Genomic DNA, 22,247 nt, shown 5'->3' on the forward strand with positions numbered 1-22,247 from the left:
CTTTTGGTGCCCTATAAAAATGTGAAGAGCACTCGAATTCGCAATATAAAATCATATAAGCGTGGACTTGGAGGTTCACAGATAAGAAAAGATGTAATATTAGTCATGATTTGTTGAGCTTTTCACTGTTGCTTGAATTTACTGATAGTGATTGAGATACATTCACAGTTTCTTGAATTTACCGATACTGATTAAGATACTTTCACAGCTTCTTGAATTTACCCATACTGATTGAGATACTTTCACAGCTTCTTGAATTTACCCATACTGATTGAGATACTTTCACAGTTTCTTAAATATACCGATACGGATTGAGATACTTTAATATAAAATGCTATGATTTCCCAGACTAACAGTTCATCGAAAAATATTCCAAGTGAAATCGCAGCCTAAAGACTTGGTAATGCCCAATCCCACAAGAATCAGTTCTAACCACTTGGCGATACACTCTCTTTTTTTGGCCGGAAGACATAAGCCAAATAAACACTTGCGCTGGCTGCCAAAAGAAAGCCGAGCAATTAATATCAATGAGAGCCCACGCATCGCACAGAAAGCCGCAGAAATGGCATAAAAAATAGCCGCAAGAACGGCCGGCAAATAATGTTGTCGTAAAAAATAAGCCACAAAGAGGAGGGCCGCCTTGCATCATCGCCAATCGCCAGACGCTATAAAAAATAGCTTGGCAACTTGTGGCGCGCTGCCACGCCCACTTCGCGCTACATATATACATATATATATATAAAGATATATAGCGGGTACACATGTCTCATCAGATATTCTGTTGACTTCGTCATGGCCTTTATTTTTAGGTTGCTGCCTGCCGCCGTCTTGTCTCGTTTTTCGATTCGATTCTCTGCCAAATTATTCGTGCTGCGCGTTTGATTTACTTGCAAATTCGCTGGCACAAATTCGCGATTTCAGTAGGCCAACAGTCAACAGCCAGCTGGCCGAAACGGCTGCGATTTTGCCGCTTTATCGCCACCTTTTGGGCCGCATAATACAGCCAGGCCAGCCAACCTACCAGCCAATTTGTCGTGGGCACAATCTATTAAGCCCTGTTGCGGAGCATAAATCTCGTGGCTCTTCTGGAGCTCTGATAACTTGTTTATTGTTTGCACACACATTTTTATTCATGGGTTTCGAAGGGAAAGGAGCGCAAACAAAAAGTATTGACAAAGTAGTCTCAACAGTTAAATAACATAAAAATGATTTAGGAATATTGAAGCCCTATTTTCCCTATTTTGAAAGAACACTTTATCGTAAAAATGATCTAGAAAGAATTCGGGTTCGATTAAACTTCCTAAGAGAGTCACTCTAAGAATTCTGTGCATATCTGAAACCTTTTTTATACCCAAACAAATTTGGTGGGACACACAAATTATGACTTGCATAGAAGGATCTACTTTACATAACTATTCCCACAAAGGTGCTCGATTGTCATAAAAAGAAATACAAATCAAGTATGATGCCAGGCAAATATTCTGTAATTTTTCAGAGTGCAGCGAGCTAAGTGCAAATCATGGGGATTAGCTTTCTCAAATATTCACACGTCCCAGGGCGAAAGATCTCGATGGGATGGATGGAGCCATAAAAGGCATTTACAGATATGTATTTGGTCTAGGCAAACAACCGCCACAAAAGCAGACCAGACACATTTTCCACTTTCACTAATTGTCAATTCTGTAGCTCGATCGGAGGAAAACAAAAACCGCAGACTGAAAACTGAAAACTGAAAACTGGAACAGGCCGACTTAAAAGGGGGAAAATGGGTGCCTGAACTCAGCTGAGTGATAAGTAAACGATCGCTTTGCCCCTTCGCAAGATGATAAAAAGATTATAGTACACTCATGCATGGGGTTTTCAACAGCTGTATTAAGATCTCGGATTCAGACCGAGTTTTGGTACTCTCACACGACTTGCGATATCAACACAATTGCTTCCATTTTACGCATGAATCACCGCAATTTGTTTAAGAAGTAAAGATACTTTTTAGTGGATTGCATTATTATACGAAATATCACAAATATATGATTGTCACAATTAGTTACTGATTTCATCAGAAAAAGAAACAACAACGAATCTGGCTGCTGTGTTTAAAGCATCTGCAGTTTAGAACACACAAGCTGATACGTTTGGGTAGCAAGACGAGCGCCGGTTTTAAAGACTACAGGAAGTAGAAAACAGCGATATGAAAATTTATCAAAATGTGTTTGCACAAACGGCTAATGGACAAAGACAAAATGACGAACTAAAAATTCAGATCAGGCGACACATATGCAAATTCCCGATCGTGGGTGTCTACACGAAAACTCGAAAGTCGAGCAGCGGCGGGGAAAACTTTTTCAGAGGGGGCTTTGAAGTGGGGGGTGGTGAAGTGGTGAAGTGGGGAGGTGGGGAAGTGGGTGCAGGGCAACGCGACATAGACGGTCGCATATTTGCGCTTGGTGTTGACTGAAAAGAGAGTAGACAGCTTGGAAAAAAAAATTCTTCAGACCTATTAAAGATTATTGGCCTGGTGCGAAGTCAGCTACGCCCACGAACCACTTCCCACTTCAAACAAACATATTTGCAGCCCTAATTAGAGTGACTCTTATGCCCAAACGGAAGGGCATACAAGTGTGCGGCGTTGTCCGCGCATGTTTCCTTAGAAAAAGGGGTAACAACTTTTTTGTCAGCCAGACTGATTGACGGTAGCGCTGAAAGCTGTTGTCCATCATCAACACCAGAGAATTGAGAATGGAGTAGAATCGAGTGGGGGGAATCGAGCAGACTCAACCGAGAATTGCCGACTTAGAACCGAGAAATGAAACGGCAGTGCATGGATGCAGATCTCGCTGGATTGCCGCGCTCACTTGACAGATATCATTAATAAGATTTATGTGCTATTAGCAGAACCAGCCAACGGCCATAAATAAGACGAATCCGTCGAGGATTCCCATCTTCAACGGCAAACGTGTTGACAGGCGTTATAACATCTGGAGCTGAATCACATCGTATTCGTGCGAATTTACATACGAAATTGAAACAAGTCCCAGCTCAAAACGCGTGCTACGATAAGCATTCTTGTAATTTGCCTGCAAATGAGGCTTTTAAAGCCGCCACCTCAGCAAGTGGCTGATAACTATGCGATCACTGCTATTTATAAACTGTAACTAGATAAGCAAGAGCTAGAAAAGTGTATTAAGTGCTAGCTTCTGTGCGAACTCATTATAACATCCTTCTTTTTTACATCGTAACAAAAATACTTTAAATATATTTATTAGAAAGTATGTATTCGTTAGAAAGTATGTAACAAGTGGAACACATACATAAAGACAACCACCAGCTAAGTCACGGATATGTGATAATCGAAGAACTCCTTTTAAATATAATATAAGGTTCCATATTTGTTTCCCAATTCATGGGTCTATAAATCATCAAAAATGATGTCAGGATTAATTATGTATTAAACAAAATTACAAAAATTACTTGGCGTTTCGGGTCTTTAAATAGTAAAGTGTGCAATCGAAATCCCATACCAGTTACTCAGCTGTAAATTACTTTTTCCGCAATTGCTCATGTAACTGTTGACAAGCAAAATGAAATTCTCAACGCCAAAACCTATTTTTGGCCAAGTTATGGCGAAAACGCCGATTGAAAATATACGATTTTTTACAAAATATTTTTTTTTTCGATTTTTTGATAAAAAATATTCAGTTTTTTTTCGATAGCGGTAAAAATAGTTGTCCAATAGTGGAGTGGCATACCTCGTTGAATTCGTAACAAAATTTCCTATCCACATGTGCTCAAAAAAGGAACATGCAATTTTTTGCCATTTTTCGCAAATTTTGATGATGGTACCCCTTATCAAAAATGCAAAAATTAAAAAAAAATTTTTTTTTCGAAAATCGAAAAAGTATGGATATATATAGTTAGCTATGTTTATTAGCAGCACAAAACAGTTTTTATTTTAGCTGTGCGTCCATTTTTGGCCAAGTTATGGCGAAAACGCCAGTTGAAAATATCCGGATTTTAAAATAAAAATTTTTTTAGATTTTTTGATACAAAATTATCGGTTTTTTTCGATAGGGGTAAAAATATTTCTCCAAAAGTAGAATGCCATACCTCGTTGAATTCGTAACAAAATTCCCTACCGATCCATGTACATACATTGAAATGCCAATTTTTTGTCATTTTTCGCAAATTTTGATTGATGGTACCCCTTATCAAAAATGCACAAATTTGTCAAATTTTTTTTTGATAAAAATTTTTCGTTTTTTTTCGTTTCTATGCTCTTCAACGGAATGTAATGCTATTTACTCCACGAGTTACAGCTAACTTATTTAAGAGGTATGCAGAACTGCCTCACGATCATAAGTGGATGACATAGATGACGCGATGACGTCATTGGCCATAGTGCCGCCTAAAAGTCCCTTTTCACTGCAAGCGGCTGAAAAATGCTTTCTCTCCAACCTCCGATCCGATCTCTGAGTGAAAAGAGCGAGCAGAGCACAAGCTTTTTGCTTCGTGCTGCTGTGGAGCGGCAATGCCGATCAGTCGTGCGGTGGAACTCGAAGCGATCGGTCGCATGCTGCGTGAGAATCAGCACTCAAGTTTAATCCTTTAAGGCCCCAAAAGTGTCCTTTTAAAAATCAAGAAGAACTTGAACGTGAAAAATTAGTGCTAGAAGTTAAAAAATAATCCTTCGATTAGTGCGCAAAAAGGTAATTTCTTCGGAAATTAGTTTTAAACAAAAAATAAGTGCTCATCGAATAAAATAAATTGACAAAGCTGATGAAACACAAATTTAATTACATTTCACAACTGCACGTAAAAAATTGTAATTGATTGTAAGTTACTTAAAGGCCGGCTTTTAATTAACAACTGGGTGTACCAAGTTATTGAACAAAACAAATAAAAGGCTTATTGAAAGTGATGTACTTACTTGTTTTATGATTTTTGAGCAGCAACTATGAAATGTTTATTGTCTTGCCGGCAAAGTTTATTAACATTTTGAAAATCGCACAGACACAAAGAGAATTGTAAATAAGAAACGATTGAGTAACAAGTTGTTTTATTTTGTTTTTCGATATTTTTGCATCTGAGAAAAACGCCGGTTCTGTGCAGCTGCGCGTTAAAAGCGAAGACGTGTGCCAAATAAAAACATTCAGCTGCCAAAAATATTTAGCAACTTGTTAGACTCGAAAAATTGCCCGGCAAGTTGGAGCATAAAATAATAAAAAAAGGTGGACACAAAGTGCAATTAACGGAGCAGAAAAAATACAATGCAAATGAGCTAGAAAAAAAGTCAAAAATAAAGTAAAACGAATAAAACAAAAACGGCAAATATATATTGTTAAAAATAAAGTTATTAAAAAATATGTTTGTTTGTTAAAAATAAAGAATTTAAAATGTACACCGAAATGTACAACTAAATTCATTAATAAGAAGCCAAGTGTCTAATATTTTCGAATTTATTATTCTTTTGCAGAAAAGCGGAATATTATGAGTATGCCAATATAGAATTATCGCGATCGGAGTGCTAATAAATTATTTAAAAAACCCAGAATCAAACTAAATACAAAAGAAAACAAAATATTAAAATATGAATCTCGTAATGTGCAATCTCGTGCTGGCGTTCATCGCCATAGCAGCTTTGAAGACGACACTCGCCTATTCCAGTTTTTCGACTGACAACATAAATATCAATTATTTCGACGCGCGGAATTCGACCTTGCCCATGACCACCACCCATCCACACACCAATCGTCCACTCGGCCGCTACATCCTCCCGCCCCGGGATAACGAGCAGTCCTCCGACTACGACCAGTACTCCGAGGTCTCGGCGGCGATCCAGAGGGACAGGTCGTACCTGATCCGGTTGATCCGCAGGCGCGTGCCCCGCGATCAGGCCCCCCAGCAAGTGATTCTTCAGGGCCGCAGTCTCAGTGGCCTCCACTGGGGGCAGGGCGACGACAATCACCTTGACTCCGATGCCGGCGGCGATGGGGTGAGTACTGCATCTCTAATCTGTGGACACACACGAGGGCAAACACTTCGGGGAAACCATAAAAGTCAAGTCCTGCCTGCTCTCTCCATCCTCTGTTTTCCCCATGTCAATTTCAAGCTGGTCAAATATTTATTTTTATTCCAAATGACACGAAACTGAGAATCTGATATGAAGTAATATGATGGTACAAACGAGATGAAGGATCTGTTGCAGGATCTTACAAAAGCTGATTAGCTTAAAATAATGGTTTATATAATGGTTAATTAATCTTCAAAGATAATGGAACAACAGACCCAGCAGTATGCAGAAATGAATCATAGTCAGTTTTTTTCTCGCTGAATTTGTGAAGTATCTGCAGTAGCTGCAACTGCCTGTTGCGCATTAGAATCGGAATGGTAATCACAGTCGGATCGCAACGAGATGGCTCACCTTGAACCTTGAATCGGCGACGGGTGACTAACCCTGGGACTGGGACTGCGACTGGCAATCGCATCGATCCGATCTGCGATCTCCCAGCGATCTCCATTCACCCAATGCGGATCGAGGATCGCAAAAGCCCACCCATGTGTTGGCCAGAGGAGTTACACAACGGCGGCAATTATGAAACGTGTTGCGGCAGGTAGGAGCCACCAATTTGGTTAACAAGCCAATTTGGCGGTGTGCCAACGGGAGCCAGCATTATGCCCGAATCCAGATCCAGACCAGGATCGAGAAGGGAGATACAGATCCCTGCCCAGCAATCGCTGTCGGTTTCACTTTCCGGCCTGTAATTGTGCCGATCCGTTTAAAATCGACCGAAAGGGGCAATCTGCCGAAGAACCTGTCGCTCTGCTGTTTCATTTTTTATTGCATGTTTTTTTTTTTGTTTTTTTTTTTCGGTTCCATGGCCGACAGCTGGTTGATGGCAATAATAAAAAAAAAGGGAAAACGTAAGCGGGTTGCAAAGGGGTTTGGGTTCCTAAAGACATGACTTTCCGTTATGGTGGTCCCTCGTTAATTGGCCTAATTGACTTGACAACTTGCAACTGCTGCCGCCCTTTGAGGGGGAAATCAATCGTGTCTAAATATATGGGATTTACTCCGTTTAGGAGCAATTCAACAATCACTGATTTACATTGATTACTCGTAATTGAGATGGAACATCTGCTGCAAGAGTCATTCGATGTGTGTTTATTACCAATTATAACAGATTTCTGAGAAAAAAACAGTTCGTCAATCGATCATGTGGAAGAAAAGGGGTTCTGCCAAAAAGTAACTTCTTAATAACTTAGTTGATTAACTTTAAAATGATAAATCGCACACAAGTTGGTCACCGAAATGGTCACCATGGTTTTGATAAATCTGAAAACTGATTAAGCATTGCGTGTTTTAAGAATGGGCATTTCCAATGAATTTTATTTAATTCGCATCTCTTAGATTTCTGGTTTGTTTAGTAAGGCTTTGGCATACAAAAATAAATTGTTTTAAATTGTAGTTGCTTGACTTTAACAGTTTAATATTGCTTTGGATTTCCCCAAAGCGGGCGACAATCACTTTTAGATTCTGCGTTGAATCGCTTATCAGTCCAAGGCCTGCGTTCCTTATTCCCCGTCGCAGAGTCTGGACGGGATTCTCACTCTTATCGCTTGCACATTTGCCTGCAACTATGAGTGATCCCATCGCATACAAAGGTGCGATAAGATAGGGGGAATCGGTATGTGGGGGGCAGTGGGAGGAAAGCTTGTGGCAGATGCACTCAGGCGGCATAAATAGCTTATGGTCTGTGGTCATGATTGTGCCTTAATATCCCTGCTGCCGTTTCCAAACCCATCCTGTGACCTCTGTAAAGAGGAATTTAATATCTGCTCGTCGGAATTTTTTCCGACCACACCCACCTTCCAACCGCCCACTTTCGCCCTAGGAAATCGCTGCACTTGCCTCTGATCTCGAACAATTTCAATTCTCCCTCTGTGTGTTTACCTTTGCCAGTTTATTTGCCAACGCATTCCGTGTGCATAACTGCACTGAGATTAAGAACTGGAAATGGGCCCTATATCTTGGCCACAATGTTCTTTCGGCACTCGGTAAAAATAATAACGCTCAATTGAAAATGCTAATATAAGCCACGCAAATGGGTCAGCAACAATTCTGGCATTGCAGGCAGCCAGAATGTGAGACCTCATAGACTTCATCGATTAATCATCGAGAACTTAGTTGCTGTCGGAGCAAGGTCAATAAAATGTAAATCTGCATACGTATTTATAGGCAAATGTGCGATTAATATAACTTGATCTGGTCGTTCGCACACGACCCACAATTCCACAATCGCAGTAGTTGAATGACTAGAAAATGCCTCTATCAACACGGGCTTAGAATAAAAGGAGGTTATCTGCGGCAAATAAAAAGTTGGCAAAGAATTCCCGAGTATGGAGAAAAGCGGAGGCAAATGCAAGCCAGAATGAGGCTTTGAACACTGTTTGCTCTTGAACTTAATGTGATAAGAAGTATATAATTCAATATATAATTCAATTACATAGTTCTTTCGGTTGACATGTCGCACAATAAAAGAAAATCAAACAACTCGGAGATTTTTCATAGCACTTGGAAATGAAATCATTTCACTTTCAGTTCAACGTTTCAGCTCATCAAGAAATAAACATAAAATTTCTATCCCCAGCAAGTCTGTGTTGACTCCGTCTATTGCCACATAGAGTTGAACGATGGAATCTGTTGCCACGCACCAATACAGAAAATGTTTGGGGATATGTGTAAATGTCGGCAAGATTTCTGATTTATTAGCAAATCTTTTCGAAGAAAAAAAAAAATGAAACTAATGACGGGCAAATCGGCTTATGACATAATAGCAAACTGCTTTCGGGCGGTCTACAAAGTACTCGGTATGTCAGTGATCTGTTCGTGATTTATGGCCCACAAGAGATCAAGTATTCAAGTATTTCAGGCGGAAGCTCTGCATATTTATGACATATCTATAAATTTTTATGTAATTAATTTCTAGTCTGCAACACATCGCCTAATGAACGGGGAAAACGTGTCGCCAAAATAAAAGAAAACAAGACAACAGCATGTGAAAAGTGTAGGGAAACTCGTCGCCAGACCAATAAATTAAGTGCAAAGAGTTCACGCATTTCGGCTGCTGGCCATTATTAGATGGACGCGACTGTATGGCTGGCTGATTGATCGCCGGCGACTTGTTGGCCATTAAACGGGGCATGCGCCAAGAGTCACGCAATTAAGAGCCACCAGCGAATATAAATCATGGCCAAGACGAGGCCTTAATACACTCCTCGCGAACATAAATCATATAAGTTCCTTTGTTCTAAATTTAATGGCAATTTCTCCCTATTTTTTCCGGGAAAGTTTTGCGGAACCACACGATCCGGGGAAAGATGAAAGACATTGTGAAGAATTTGGAAGTGCACGTCATTCATCTTTTCTTTTTTATAAATCACATTTTGGTGTAAATGATCCCAGAGGATTATGTGTTTTTTGAATTGTACTCGTATGTATATAGAATAACTTCAATATTTGTTTTAGGTGTACCATTCTTCCCCAAGCACTGATAAATCACCGATTTCCGTGTTGTCCATCGTTTATTTGCGTACGAGTCTCGCAACAAAGTCAATATTTCCATTTCGTCAGTCAGTGTATCGCCTTTGATAAATTCAAACAAATTGCAGATTGAAAACTCAATCTAGAGCAGGCCAGACAAGTCGGTAGATCGGTGGATGGGTGGATCGGTGCATTGGTAGATCGGTGGATTGGTGTGGCAGCTACGTTTCAATCTCTTGGGCAATCTAGCGGCAATCTATCGGTGCGTGTGGGCGTTGCAATTAGAAGAGTCAGACAGCCCCTCTCGAACTCCGATCCCCTCAAGTTTAACCAGACATGTTCTGCCATTCGACGTCTCGACCGGCAATCGGGAATCAGTTTCTCGATCGATCCCCCTGACGATGACGACGATGATGATGATGATGCATCAGTTCACATTTCCGGCATTTGCTGTGCAACTGCAACATGTTGCAGCGACTTTTTGTTGTGAATGGGCGATTTAATTGGGAGGCGCCTTCTCGACTGGGCAACGCAGTCTGTGGATAGGGATGTAATAACATTTTTCGTAAATAAGATTATAGATTATTTCTTATAAAATATATTGAAGTAGCTTGTATCGTATGAGTAACCCTTATACAACCATTTCTGTACACTAATGACGAGATGAATTCATTTTGCAATTAAGTTACCTTATTAGTTTACACAATTACAGATGCAACTAAGATTTTACCTTTATAAGCTTGTAAACTCATTCAGTTTTCTTGAGACTTAAGTGCGCAGCCCTGAAAGCCGTTTGGGCCTTTCAAGCCGTTCGGCCTGTTCTGTGGCCAAAACATCACCTCGCTGTCATTGACATTGGACGGATATTATGGCCATTTATGGTCTCAAAGGCGGCGTCTCTGTGCTTTCTGATTTCTACTTTCAGCCTTGATGCTTTCCTTTTGGCTGCTTTCGTTTTCGCAGTCGGCCGAAAGCAAACAAATATAAAATTGTCATAATAAACGGGCCTAGCAGTGGCGGCAGATTTCGCGGCTACACTCGCTCGTTAAAAATTAAAAAGCATTTTATGCAGCCAGTCCTTTGCGCATTTCTTTTTGCCTCTCTTAAATGCTTGGCGCGCTAAAAAATATAAAATTGTATGGGCTTTTAATGCGAGTAGTTTCAATTAGGATGCAAAAAGAAGAAAAACACCAAGTATATATGCAAAGTGTGTCCGATTTTAATTACTCAAGTTAATGGTTGAATTGGAAAGAGGCAGGGCGTTGAGTGCCCGCCTAATTGGCACTTTTTTGGAACAAAAAAATATATATATATAAACTGAGCACAATAAGTAAGAGAAGCACCCATGACATATTAAGCATACGCCATGTGGTCCATCAGCAACTTCCCCTTTGCATTGCAGTGCGTGTCTGGGCCATGTTTGTATTTCTAAAAAAAAAAGCGAGAATTTTGAGGCGGACATTTTCACAAACACTGCTCGCTGCGCTTTTTCATGCATTTTTCCATTTTCTCTGCTTAGCTTTTAGTCAAATTGCAATTGCTACATTTGCATTGCGCGGCATCGCATTCAACACAAATTAGTAAAACACAAACTGAAAGGCCTCGAAGGCTGACTGCCCACGAACTGCGGATGCCCTAGAGATGATAATATAGAAATTCAAAGGAAAAAGAAATGGGACATTCCACTCTTTCTCCTACCATTTAATGAGTCGTAGCATGAATGAATTTTATTCATTCTTTTCAATGAAAGATTAGCAGTGTAGTCACTCAATGAACTCCAGCCACTGAACTCTGAAAAACTTCATTGAAAAATAAATCCATCTAATCTAATTTACATGCGAAAGTATTGTCTCTCAGAAATCAAAAACTTGGCCTGCTATATAAAATGTTCATTATTTATAGATCTACCACATTCTGATCTGTGTTATTATGGCTATTAATTTTTTGTTCGTTCATTGACTTGGTGGACTTTAGGGTGAAAATTCTAATTTAGCTAAAGCGATTCATTGTGAATATACTTGCCCTTTTATAGTTGAGCGTTTCAATGGGGAATCGGTGCAGCGAAAGATAACGAGTGGAGTATGGCAGTGCACATTTAGTTGGCCCTGTTTGTGGTGCTCTCTTTTGCGAGAACAAATATTGGATTGTACTATAACTTTCTGCCCCGCCCCCTTTCTGGCCCACAATGCATTACCCCCTCACACCCACCGCCACTGGTTTGTTGTTTATTTGCACAGTTGTTGGCGAATTTGTTGGCCAGACTTTTTGTGCCGCCACTGTCACTGTTGATGATGATTCTCTCCTGCTTTTTTTCACATTTTGCTCATTCACGCATTTTACAATCCGCAAAAAGGGCGGGGGGATAGAGGGGTATTTAATCTTGACCAGGGACAACACCTTTAAGCCCTGAAGTTCGCTGTCAGAGGCTTAGTTCAGGCATTTTAAAGGAATACACTAGTAAAAATATGGTTTAATTTAGGCGGAAGTAACTTAGCATGTGCTGTAGATTGTTATCTGTATGTTTGTTCTCATTATGTTTTAGATATTAATGGTGATATTAATTAATACCAATGGTAGATTTTATTTTCGAGTGTAAGGGACTGGGACTCATAAAACAGAGTACTGGGTGCGCTATTTGCATTTGGCTCATAACTCTTTTGATTGCAAATAAACCCACGACAGGCTCTTTATTATTGTTGTCGCTGCCGTTGTTGTTACCTTCTGGCTCGTAAAATACCAAACACAAGTCACACCCACGCCAGGAATCCCAATTGAGGCTAAACAAAAAAGGTGCGGAAAAAAAAAAACAAGAGTGAAAAATAATAAAGAAACTGCTCCTCCGGCCAAAGCATCCTTCAAACGCTCAAAACAGAACAAGGGGCAAATGCAAATGAAGTGTGGTCTCTTTTTTTTTTATTATTATTTTCTATAGAAGCCAAAGCGGGCCTAACAAAAAAAAACCAACTGTTTTCGAATACTGTCAACCAAGCAGACACTTAATAGCTTTTTTGTTCATTCCTGTGTCCCTGCCTCAACTTCGTTTTAACACTGAGAAGAAGGGGGTCTAACTTCTACACCATACCATTTTCAATGCAATCCAGCCTTTAAATCATATTATTCCAACTACGAATCATCTTATGGAACCTCATTTCAATAGAACCAATGCTGTTGGGCTATCGAAGAGGTGTTCTTGTATCTAGGATGCTTTTCTCTCTGTGCAGTGCAGCTCCGGTTCCTGCTCCTGGGATTGGCACTCCAGATTGATGGTAATCCGAGGGGAACTGAGGCGGGCGAGGAGTTTCCAGAATGGGACGGGGGAGTCACCAACTGCCAGTCTGGATGAAATGGTCGTGTCATGGCTGAGCATGCGTAATGAAGCTTAAGTAGAACTGGTTATAAGAAAGGAGAGCCCGGCGATTGCCTACAATGTAAATGTATAAGGGGCAGGAAGAAATGGGGAATGGAAAGGAAATGGAACGGAGAGATTCCAGATCCGATTCGAGTGACTTTGATTCGCATGGGCAAAACGATCGTTGCACTCAAGGAAATCGAGCGGCATTAAATCCTATTAAATATTAATTGGCTGTGCTGTGTTTACTAACAAATGTTTAACAAGTAATTAAATTTAGTTCAGCTAAAAAAAAAAATAATAAAAACAAGAGAGAACGCTATAGTCGAGTTCCCCGACTATCTGATACCCGTTACTCAGCTAGTGTAAGTGCGAAGGACAGTTTTTGGCGGTTTGTGGGCGTTAGAGTGGGCGTGGCAAAAAGTTTTTTCGCGAAAAGATAGAAATTTACAAGACTAATACAAAAATGAAAAAATATCAAAACATTTTTTAAAAGTGTGGGCGTGGCAGCTTTGGGCGGTTTGTGGGCGTAAGAGTGGGCGTGGCAAAAAGATTTTTTGCAAGTCGATAGAAATTTTCAAGACCAATACAAAAATGAAAAAATATTAAAACATTTTTCAAAAGTGTGGGCGTGGCAGTTTTGGGCGGTTTGTGGGCGTTAGAGTGGGCGTGGCAAAAAGTTTTTTTGCAAATCGATAGAAATTTACCATACCAATACAAAAATGAAAAAATATCAAAACATTTTTCAAAAGTGTGGGCGTCGCAGTTTTGGGCGGTTTGTGGGCGTTAGAGTGGGCGTGGCAATATGAATCGACAAACTTGCGCTGCGTCTATGTCTCTGGAGTCTGTGTGCTTAGTCTCAACTTTCTAGCTTTTGTAGTTCCTGAGATCTCGACGTTCATACGGACGGACAGACGGACAGACGGACAGACGGACAGACGGACGGACAGACGGACATGGCCAAATCGACTCGGCTATTGATCCTGATCAAGAATATATATACTTTATATGGTCGGAAACGCTTCCTTCTGCCTGTTACATACTTTTCAACGAATCTAGTATACCCTTTTACTCTACGAGTAACGGGTATAATAAATCTAAGTTAATGGAAAGGAAGAAATTATCGAGGCAAAGGGGGAATTTCAATATATTGGGTACAAAAATTGATTAATAGACAGCCTGATTCTCTCCAGATAAAATGTCCTTGCAAGTCCTTGCTGCGCATTCATTAGCCGCCCTAAAAAATATAGCCAATGCATCCGAGCCATTAGCTACTTTTGCATGCGCACCATGACTCGGCATTACACTCAATTTCAATTCGCAAACGATCTGCTCAGTTTTGCAGTCTCGCAGCCTTGAACAGAACATGAAACCTTTCTCCCATTTCGCTGGCCATTTCACTTAACGCTTTGGTGACTCTGCTGGGAATGCGGAATGGAGTTGTATGCCGGCTGCTTCGTCCTTGCTGCTCCTGTCGGTGTCATTTTTCTTACATGCACACTTCATTTATTACACCCAGAAGGCAGCCGCCCCTCTCCCCCTCTCCCGCTTTTCCGATTTTCCGCTGTTGCCCCCGCACCGTCGCATTATGTACGAGTATCACTTATATGCATGTCGTTAGTTTTCATGACATTCGGGACGCCTTTTTGGGGGGCTGTGGAAAACGTGGGAAAAGCAAGTGCATCCCTTTGTTGAAAATCGATACGTGTGAGTGTGTGGCAATGCAAATTGTAAAAGTTTTCCCCACATCCGCTGCTGTTGCTCTTTGAGCTGTAAGTGATAGCTTTTCAGGTGCTCTCAGGTGTGGCACGCAGTTTTCACTTTGCACCTGCCCTTGTAACTCCCCTCTCTGCTGCGGCTCTGTGTGAGTTGTGTTAAATATCAGTTAAATAAATCAAAATTGCTGCGTGAGCTCTACTTTCCGACATAAATCAAAAGGCAATTTAATTTGCACTCGTCCTTTGTGGAAAAGTATGAAGAAATTTATCAGAACTTTCTGGCTTTATGTTGAATTAATTTTTAAATATTTAATAAGATGCAAGACGTACTGTTCTTTGTTTGCTAGAAGTATTCGTTTCTTTCTTCTTATTTTAAGTTATATTTAACAACATTTCCCAGAGTGAATATTTATACGAATAATCTCCAAAATAAATGGATGCTCCACATGTTGTTTCAAACAATACTTGATTGGGTAAATATGGGAAAAACATTTCTGTATGCTGCCTTTCACATGACACAATCCAATTTATTAGCTGGTCCATATTATTTCCCACCACGTTTTCAACCCTAGAAAAAACGGCGAAATTTTTGTAATATTTTATGGGTGAAAAAATATGCGCAAAAGCGGAGCTCCTGCACATTGTGCAATAATAATGAGAGCAGCAAAATTTCCTTCTCTGAATGGGAAATATAGTTACGTGGTCGCGGCGCAGCCAAAAAAAAAATAAATAAAAAATGAACCGAATGTAACCATAAATAAAGTGTTGCTTCGCGCATGTTATGCGAGTATTATGACTTATTTTTTTGCAATAAAAAAGTATTCTAAATTTTCATTTCTTTCTTTTTGTCAAAACAGAGCGATGACTATCCATCGGATCAGCCGGTCAATTACACAACGTTGAAAGGTCGAATCGCAGAACAGAACTCGGTTAAAGAGCTGAGGAAATACAACAGTGAGTATGAGTGTGCTACCCTTTACCCCTTTAAGGGGTGCCTCGTTCCGGGGTTCATTGGGGCCATTAATGGCATCTCGACTCCCCGGCAATTGGGCTGCAAATAGATGTCCGAGGCGCCCGCCCATGATCATCACGTTCTGGCCATAAAAAATGTGCTAAGCAAATGTGCTAAACGAACTCTATGCGATTCTCTTGGCAAAAGGGCCAAACAAGCCGAACAAAACGCCATCAAATGCCCTTTGATGTGGGAAAAGGAAGTCTAGGCAAACAGTTGCGTTCGCACTAATAGAAGCAAGCTAACTAATAGGGCATAACACTTGCAATTTCCTACGTAGGTTAACCCGAAAAAAATTAGAATCTAATTAAAAAGCATATAACACAGCGTTGAATTAGCCATAATTTAAATAAGTCTTTAGATAAAGAGAGAAGTACGTCAAGCTAAGAATAAAATAGCATCTTTTCTAGAAAGGCAGAATAATATAACTTTTTATTGCAACTTTTTTAATAACTGCTAGATAAAGTCAGGGAAATATTTCGCATTCCTCAACTGTAACTACAATTCCAAGCAATCCCAGTTGTTTTTCCTGTTTTTCCTGTTATTTACGACAATGGAAATGAAAATGACTGTTTTATCCTTTGGCACGTGACTCTGCTCATGAATGATGGAAAACCAGAGCACAGATGTCAACAGGGGAATGGGTGAAAAGTCAGGCACGAGCTTAACTCACGCACTTCACTTTCCAACCGTAGAAAAGTGAGTGAAAACTGCGCCTTAAGGAGTTGAAAAATTACCCAAAAGATATTTTCCATTTCAGTTGCTTGGGTGATGCATCTGCACTTTCGTTGCAATTAAAAGGAGAGTTTTTCTGCTAAACAAACAGAAAACACCAACTCTATTAATTTAAGTTGTTAGTTTGTCGTTTTTCTTTTTTTTAAGGAGGCGGGAATCAGAGACTTCCACAGATCTAGCCAATTACTTCATTACAAGACAGTGGGCTAAACAAAATCCACACTCAGACTGAGAGAAATATTTGTGACTTCAACTGTGATGAATAGTTATAAGTTATAGTTATAGTTATAAGAGCGGCTTAAAAATCCTTAAGGAAAATTGGTTACCTTTTTAGAGAAGCACCTTATATCATAAATATAAAAGAAGTTCAATATCATTAGAAGATTTTTCCCAGTGTATTGGCAATTACGAGACAACCACAAGCTAACCCAGACCCCTGACAATGAAATGTGAGCTCGGTCTGTCTCAATATTTTCGTATCCCCACCCCTTTTCGCATTTTCTCTGCATTTTGCATTTGAGTGGAAAATTGTTGTCGCTTAATGGGCGCGAAAAGTGTTGGGAAGTTGGGAAAACCGTTAAGAGCGTGTGGACAGAGTCGGCGCACAAGCCGCGGAAAGTGTGTCACTCGGCCTGGGAAATTGTCAATGGAACAACTGCCTGTGGATGTTGCTGTAAATGCCTAATGATGCAATTTTCTTATCACTGCGATTTTTGTTGATTGAGCATGTTACTTAATTGCCGCTAACAAATGTTTACTCATCGCGTATGCTTGCTGACTTTTGGTGTCTTATTTATTGGGGGATTCACACTGTTTTACTTCTCAATATGCTGACACAGAGAATAATATTGATTGAACAAATATTGCTGCATGAAATCGACAACGCTTTAACGCTACTTTTAAAATCACATAAGCCGTTTTTAATCAAATTGTAAGTCCATGTGATTTATTACATACATTCTAAAGCTTTTTATATATTTCTATAAACATACATGTTCGAGTTGATTTAATGATCTCAATATAATTAGATGATAGGAATTTCCCTTGTCATTTCCTTCACTAATGTGATGTGCTACATTCGGCAGCTATCAGAATGACTTTATTGGCCTGGCACAACATTGTAAACTGTGGTGTTTTGGGAATCTGCCCCTCACCTCATCGCCTTTGCTTTCCACGAGATTGGCCCACATTTTCATGGGCACTGCCATCAAGTTCAAAGACAGCCAAGCAGACTTTCAAGAACATTGCAATTGCCCCCCTTTGTACACCACTCAGACCACTCCCCGCATTTTCCAAGCCACCGCTCCTCTGAAAGCCCTGTGTTCCCAGTGCTCCTGGCTTGTTGAGCCAGAGCCCCTTGAATTATTCATGTGGCTGTTGTGGCTGGAGCAAACTCTGAGGCTGTCCAACGGCTCCTTCTGCACCCTTCTGGTCGCCACTGCAACCTGGAGCTGCCACGAATACACTGGGCCAATATTTGATTACAGAATTATTCAAAAATATTCTCTTATTGATATATACACTCGGTACAAGCCGCCCCAAAAAAGGATAATATTTTTACTCTTGCAAAAATTTTTAATCTGTATAGGTGGGTCGTAATATTTTGTGGCAGTGCAACCGTTCACACCCACCCCCTCCCAGCGTGCTCGTTATGTTGATGATTCAATCATGGAGCATTTATGAAAATTACATGTGGAGCCAACAGTTGATTCTCCCTGGGAGATTCGCCAGCCAGGTTCTTCGCCCAGTTGGTGAATGAATGGGGGACTGGGGCTAGGATGTGGGATTAGCTGGGCTAGCTGCACATTGGGTGGTCTTTAAGAAGGCTGCTCCCTCTGATTTCCCACAGATTCCCCCCGATTCCCGCCAATTCGCTGGCTTCCTGCCACTTTATGACCGCCAGGCGGCCGAGAAAAAGTTAATTCCGCATGCAAAGATCGCTTCTGGATGTTGTTTGTATTTTTTTTATGGTCGCGACAAAAGACGATAAATAAAACTCGCGTGCAACGGTAAACTTAAGCCAGCCAAAATGGCCTTAAAGGGGCAATCTCCAGCAGCCGATCAATAAAAAAAAAAATTACATTTCACAAATGATCTTAAGCCGCTGGCATCGCAAAAAGCCAGTGGGCGATGGAAAACGCTACCGAATCGCACGCAAAACGCGCGCGAAAGGCATTGAAAACGCAAGGAGAGAACTTCTGGCAGTTTACTGAACTCGCCGATTTAGTGGGCTATTAAGTAACAAAACCCGTCGACTGGTTATTCCAATGACACACATATGCAGGCGCTAACTTGTGTTTATGTCAATGGGTTGCTTATAAAATTTAAACATTTTAGGGGATTATTCGAAAGCAGCAGGATGCATTTTAGTGCCTGCAGTTATGACTTGCATGCTTGCAATGATCATAAAGAGAGCTTCAAAGATAAGTTATAGCAACAGGATTGAAGGCAATTGAAAAGATGCAATTGATATTGGGTACTTAAGCAGTAAACATGCTAACATTTGAATTCAACTTCCGTTAGTGGGCTAACAAAGAAAATTCAATTATATTTAATTTTTTACATGCGAGTATGAACGCTTTGTTGTATGCAACCTTTGTTAGCAGGCGTTTGGAAAGTTTAAATGAGCTTTTCCCCAATCCGAAGTCTTTAGGGAACTTATTACTCTTCCTTCTCCATAATGTGCATTATAAAAATGATGGATATTTTTCAGTTACTCGCACCAGAGAGCTCAACAAAATGATCGAGGCTCATCTACAGCTGATGGCAAGGGAGGGTATTTGCAAGGTGCCGCGCCCGGAGGTGGTCCACATCACGAGGGAAACGAACACTGTGTACTCACCGCGTGCCACGATCCTGCACAGGTGCAGCGACAAGGTCGGATGCTGCGAGGCGGGCTGGACGTGCCAAATGAAGAGGAACGAGACGGTGGAGCGGGTGTTCGCCAAGGTGCACGGCCGCTACTCGGAGCCCTTCGTTGTGCCGATGGAAAATCACACGGAATGCGGATGTGTGAAGGTGGAAACGCGTCGCAAACGGAGTCCCATTTGCCTGTGCCCCAAGCACTTCAAGGACTTCAGCTGGACGGGATCGCAGGAGGAGCACCAGCATCTGGAGCTGCATCTGGGGGAGCGGAGGGAGCAGCGCTGCCGATGCGACTGCCACCTCAGCGACGACACGTGCAAGAGGCTGAAGAACGGCGTTGAGGGATTCTCGGTGATGGAGCGACGGTGAGTTGCAGCTATAAGTACACTCAGCCCATGTTTTGCCAGTAGTATCTTTATGTTATTTTTAATTGCATAAACTATCATTTCATTTCTTTAAACCAAACATTTGTATCGTTTCAGACGCATTCAAAGTGGAGAAGTCAGTCCGCCGTTCTGCAATTACGGGGCGTATGATGTGAGGAACGGTCGATGTCCGCGTCCGGGACTTCCGAATCGGAATCCGAATCTGCAACCGTATTTCCAGGCGAGGCGTCAACATGGCAAAAGCTAAACCAAATTCCCATTGAAATTGATTGAAAACCCAGAACTGTGCACGAGCTGAAATCAAACTATATACAACGGGATGAAAGTTCGTGCTATGCTAGTAACACTGTGGTTAAAGATACGCGATGGCCATAGAACAAAGAAATCCAGAACTGATCGTTTGGATATGTGGGCAAACTAAAGGCATACTATGTTTGGTTGTTAGTATTACGAGTAATAATATTATAATATTAAAGACCGATTCAAATTAATATTTGGACCAAGTGATTACTTTACAGCAAATAAACTTAAAATGTACTCTTAATTAAGCTGAGTGTAAGATGCCAGTGAAACTAGATGAAATCAGACATTGGGAACTGAAAGTATTAGTTCTTTCGACCTTTTATCTAAAAAGACTACAGTGCTTACATTATAATTTATTAAAATCATAAGAATCTGTCGAATTCACAATCACTGTGAGGTGCTTTTATGAAAAGGTCTTTAGCAACTGTCATTTTCAGTCCTCTTTAAACATAAATTAAACAGATTCCCAAGTTCCGATCAGAAGTATTGACAAAGAACATTCGAGTGTACTTAAGTTATTGTCGATTAAGTTGACCTCCTAGCTACTTATTTAATATAATTTTGTATGCAATAAAAATACTTCTAGTCACAGCAAGCGATTTACTTTTCTGAGCATGGCAATCGTTAGCATTAAGAATCCATAAACCATGAAATACATATCGATGGAGTGATATTCGATCATATTAAGTTGCCTGGCGGGATTGTACAGATTTTTAGCTCCCTTATGTCGAACGATGTACTCGATCCAATAAGTGGCCAAATCGCTGGAGTTCATGGGACGATCGCGATACACTTGCGAAGCTTTCAATATAGTTTCACTGTAACTCGAATTGGTAAGCATTCTAGAAATGCCCTTCGCTAGTTCCAAGTGCGTGAGATTGTGAGTGGATAAGGTCAATCCCCAGTTTCTGGACTGCATTCGCCGAAGATTGGCGCGTTGATCCCCAATTAAAGGTAGTCCCAGCATGGGCACTCCATGGAAAAGAGCTTCCGAGAGACTTCCTTTGCCCCCATGAGTGATGAACAGTCGAGCTCTGCCACTTTGCAACAACTGGGATTGGGGCCACCACTTGGCGACCTTCAAATGGGGATAATCCAAACTGATGGCACTACCATTGGGTCCATCGTAGGTCCAGTAAATGTCATAGTCCGGAAACTGAGAGAAAGCTTTTGTGAAAGTCTGCACCAGTTCTTCAGTTGACTTCCGCCAAGTGAAACGAGTGCCCAAACTGAAGATGATCAGAGATCGATTGCCAGCTGGGAGTTCCAGTGGAGTCTTACTTAGCTGTTGCTCTAGCACTATACCGCCTATATCCACCATGCTGGGTATTAATGGTGCTATGGGACCCTCGCTGATCATGTGATGATTACTTAGGGCCAGAACCACCGATCGGCGCATCGTTTCAAAACTAGGGTATCGCGGCTCGGGAAAGTGCAAACTAAAAAGGGAGTCACATTGGATCTCATGTTTGCGAACAACTACTTTAGCTACATACCTGTAGATCCTTGCCAGCACCCTCCTCGCCATCATTTCTATGAACTTCTCCCAAATTCCAAACACGCAGGCTGACATGCCACTTCGCTGGTGGCCATCATACGGCTGTGGGACATACCAACGCTCCTCGGGATTGCCCATGAGGCTGTTAACAAATCCAGTTGGCTGCTGGGTGGAAACGATAGCCACTGGACAGTTGAAGTGTGCTGCCAGTCCCAACAGATGATCGTTGAAATGATAGCCCAAAAGGAGCAGATCATAGGGAGTTTGAGGTGGATTGCTAAGAAACGTCTTCCACTCCGGCAGATCCAGCAGATCTCCCGAATGTTCTAGCCGCTTAAACATCCTTTCCAGACGCCCAATAAGGTCCGAGGTGGATCCCTCCTCTGCCGGCTGCTTCCAAGGAATGAAAATGTGTGACACATTACCCCGAATCTCCTGCTCCTCCAGCGGCCATGTGGTGACCAGGGTTAAGTGGTGACCCTTCTGCAACAGAGCCCGACACACCGCCAAATGGACCATTAGCTGCGACCGGTGCACATTGACAAAGACACCCAAAATGTGATGGGCTTCCACTGGGGCTGGGCTATCAGCCAGCAGAAAAATGCCTGTGTAGCCCATCCATAGAAGTGACAAACTGACCGGCGACCGCTTCATGACTGAAGCTCCAGACTCAAATTCACATTAACAGCTAATTAGCTCAGTCTCACGAACTCACCATAAATCAATCAAAATGATAACAGGCAATTTGGTTACCCAACGCGACACCAAGTCCAAACCCGTGGCGTCACGGAGCTGACCCATACGAGCCATTTAACAAATTTAACAAAATCGGAGAGCTCAATA

At 41.3% G+C, this 22,247-nt stretch overlaps 2 protein-coding genes across 3 annotated transcripts; one reads left to right on the top strand and one right to left on the bottom strand.

Moving 5' to 3' along the window:
- Positions 1–4,537: 4,537 nt before the first annotated feature.
- LOC6526977 lies at positions 4,538–20,579 on the top strand. 2 transcript variants are annotated; one of them, XM_002088037.3, is made up of 5 exons: positions 4,538–4,703; positions 5,471–5,989; positions 15,463–15,559; positions 19,066–19,582; positions 19,700–20,579. In XM_002088037.3, exons 2-5 carry the CDS (start codon positions 5,585–5,587, stop codon positions 19,848–19,850), a joined length of 1,170 nt encoding a protein of 389 aa, XP_002088073.2. In that variant the 5' UTR covers positions 4,538–4,703; positions 5,471–5,584; the 3' UTR covers positions 19,851–20,579. The 2 variants fall into 2 exon arrangements, with proteins under 2 accessions (XP_002088073.2, XP_039226923.1); XM_039370989.2 differs by lacking the exon at positions 4,538–4,703 and having other exon boundaries at positions 5,420–5,989.
- On the bottom strand, positions 20,037–22,073 carry LOC6526978 (UDP-glucuronosyltransferase). The gene is made up of 2 exons (XM_002088038.3): positions 21,403–22,073; positions 20,037–21,345 (listed from the first exon to the last, which is right to left on the bottom strand). Exons 1-2 carry the CDS (start codon positions 22,056–22,058, stop codon positions 20,493–20,495), a joined length of 1,509 nt encoding a protein of 502 aa, XP_002088074.1. The 5' UTR covers positions 22,059–22,073; the 3' UTR covers positions 20,037–20,492.
- Between the last annotated feature and the right edge of the window lie 174 nt (positions 22,074–22,247).

Source organism: Drosophila yakuba, chromosome 2L (assembly GCF_016746365.2).
Source record: "Drosophila yakuba strain Tai18E2 chromosome 2L, Prin_Dyak_Tai18E2_2.1, whole genome shotgun sequence".
NCBI lineage: Eukaryota > Metazoa > Arthropoda > Insecta > Diptera > Drosophilidae > Drosophila > Drosophila yakuba.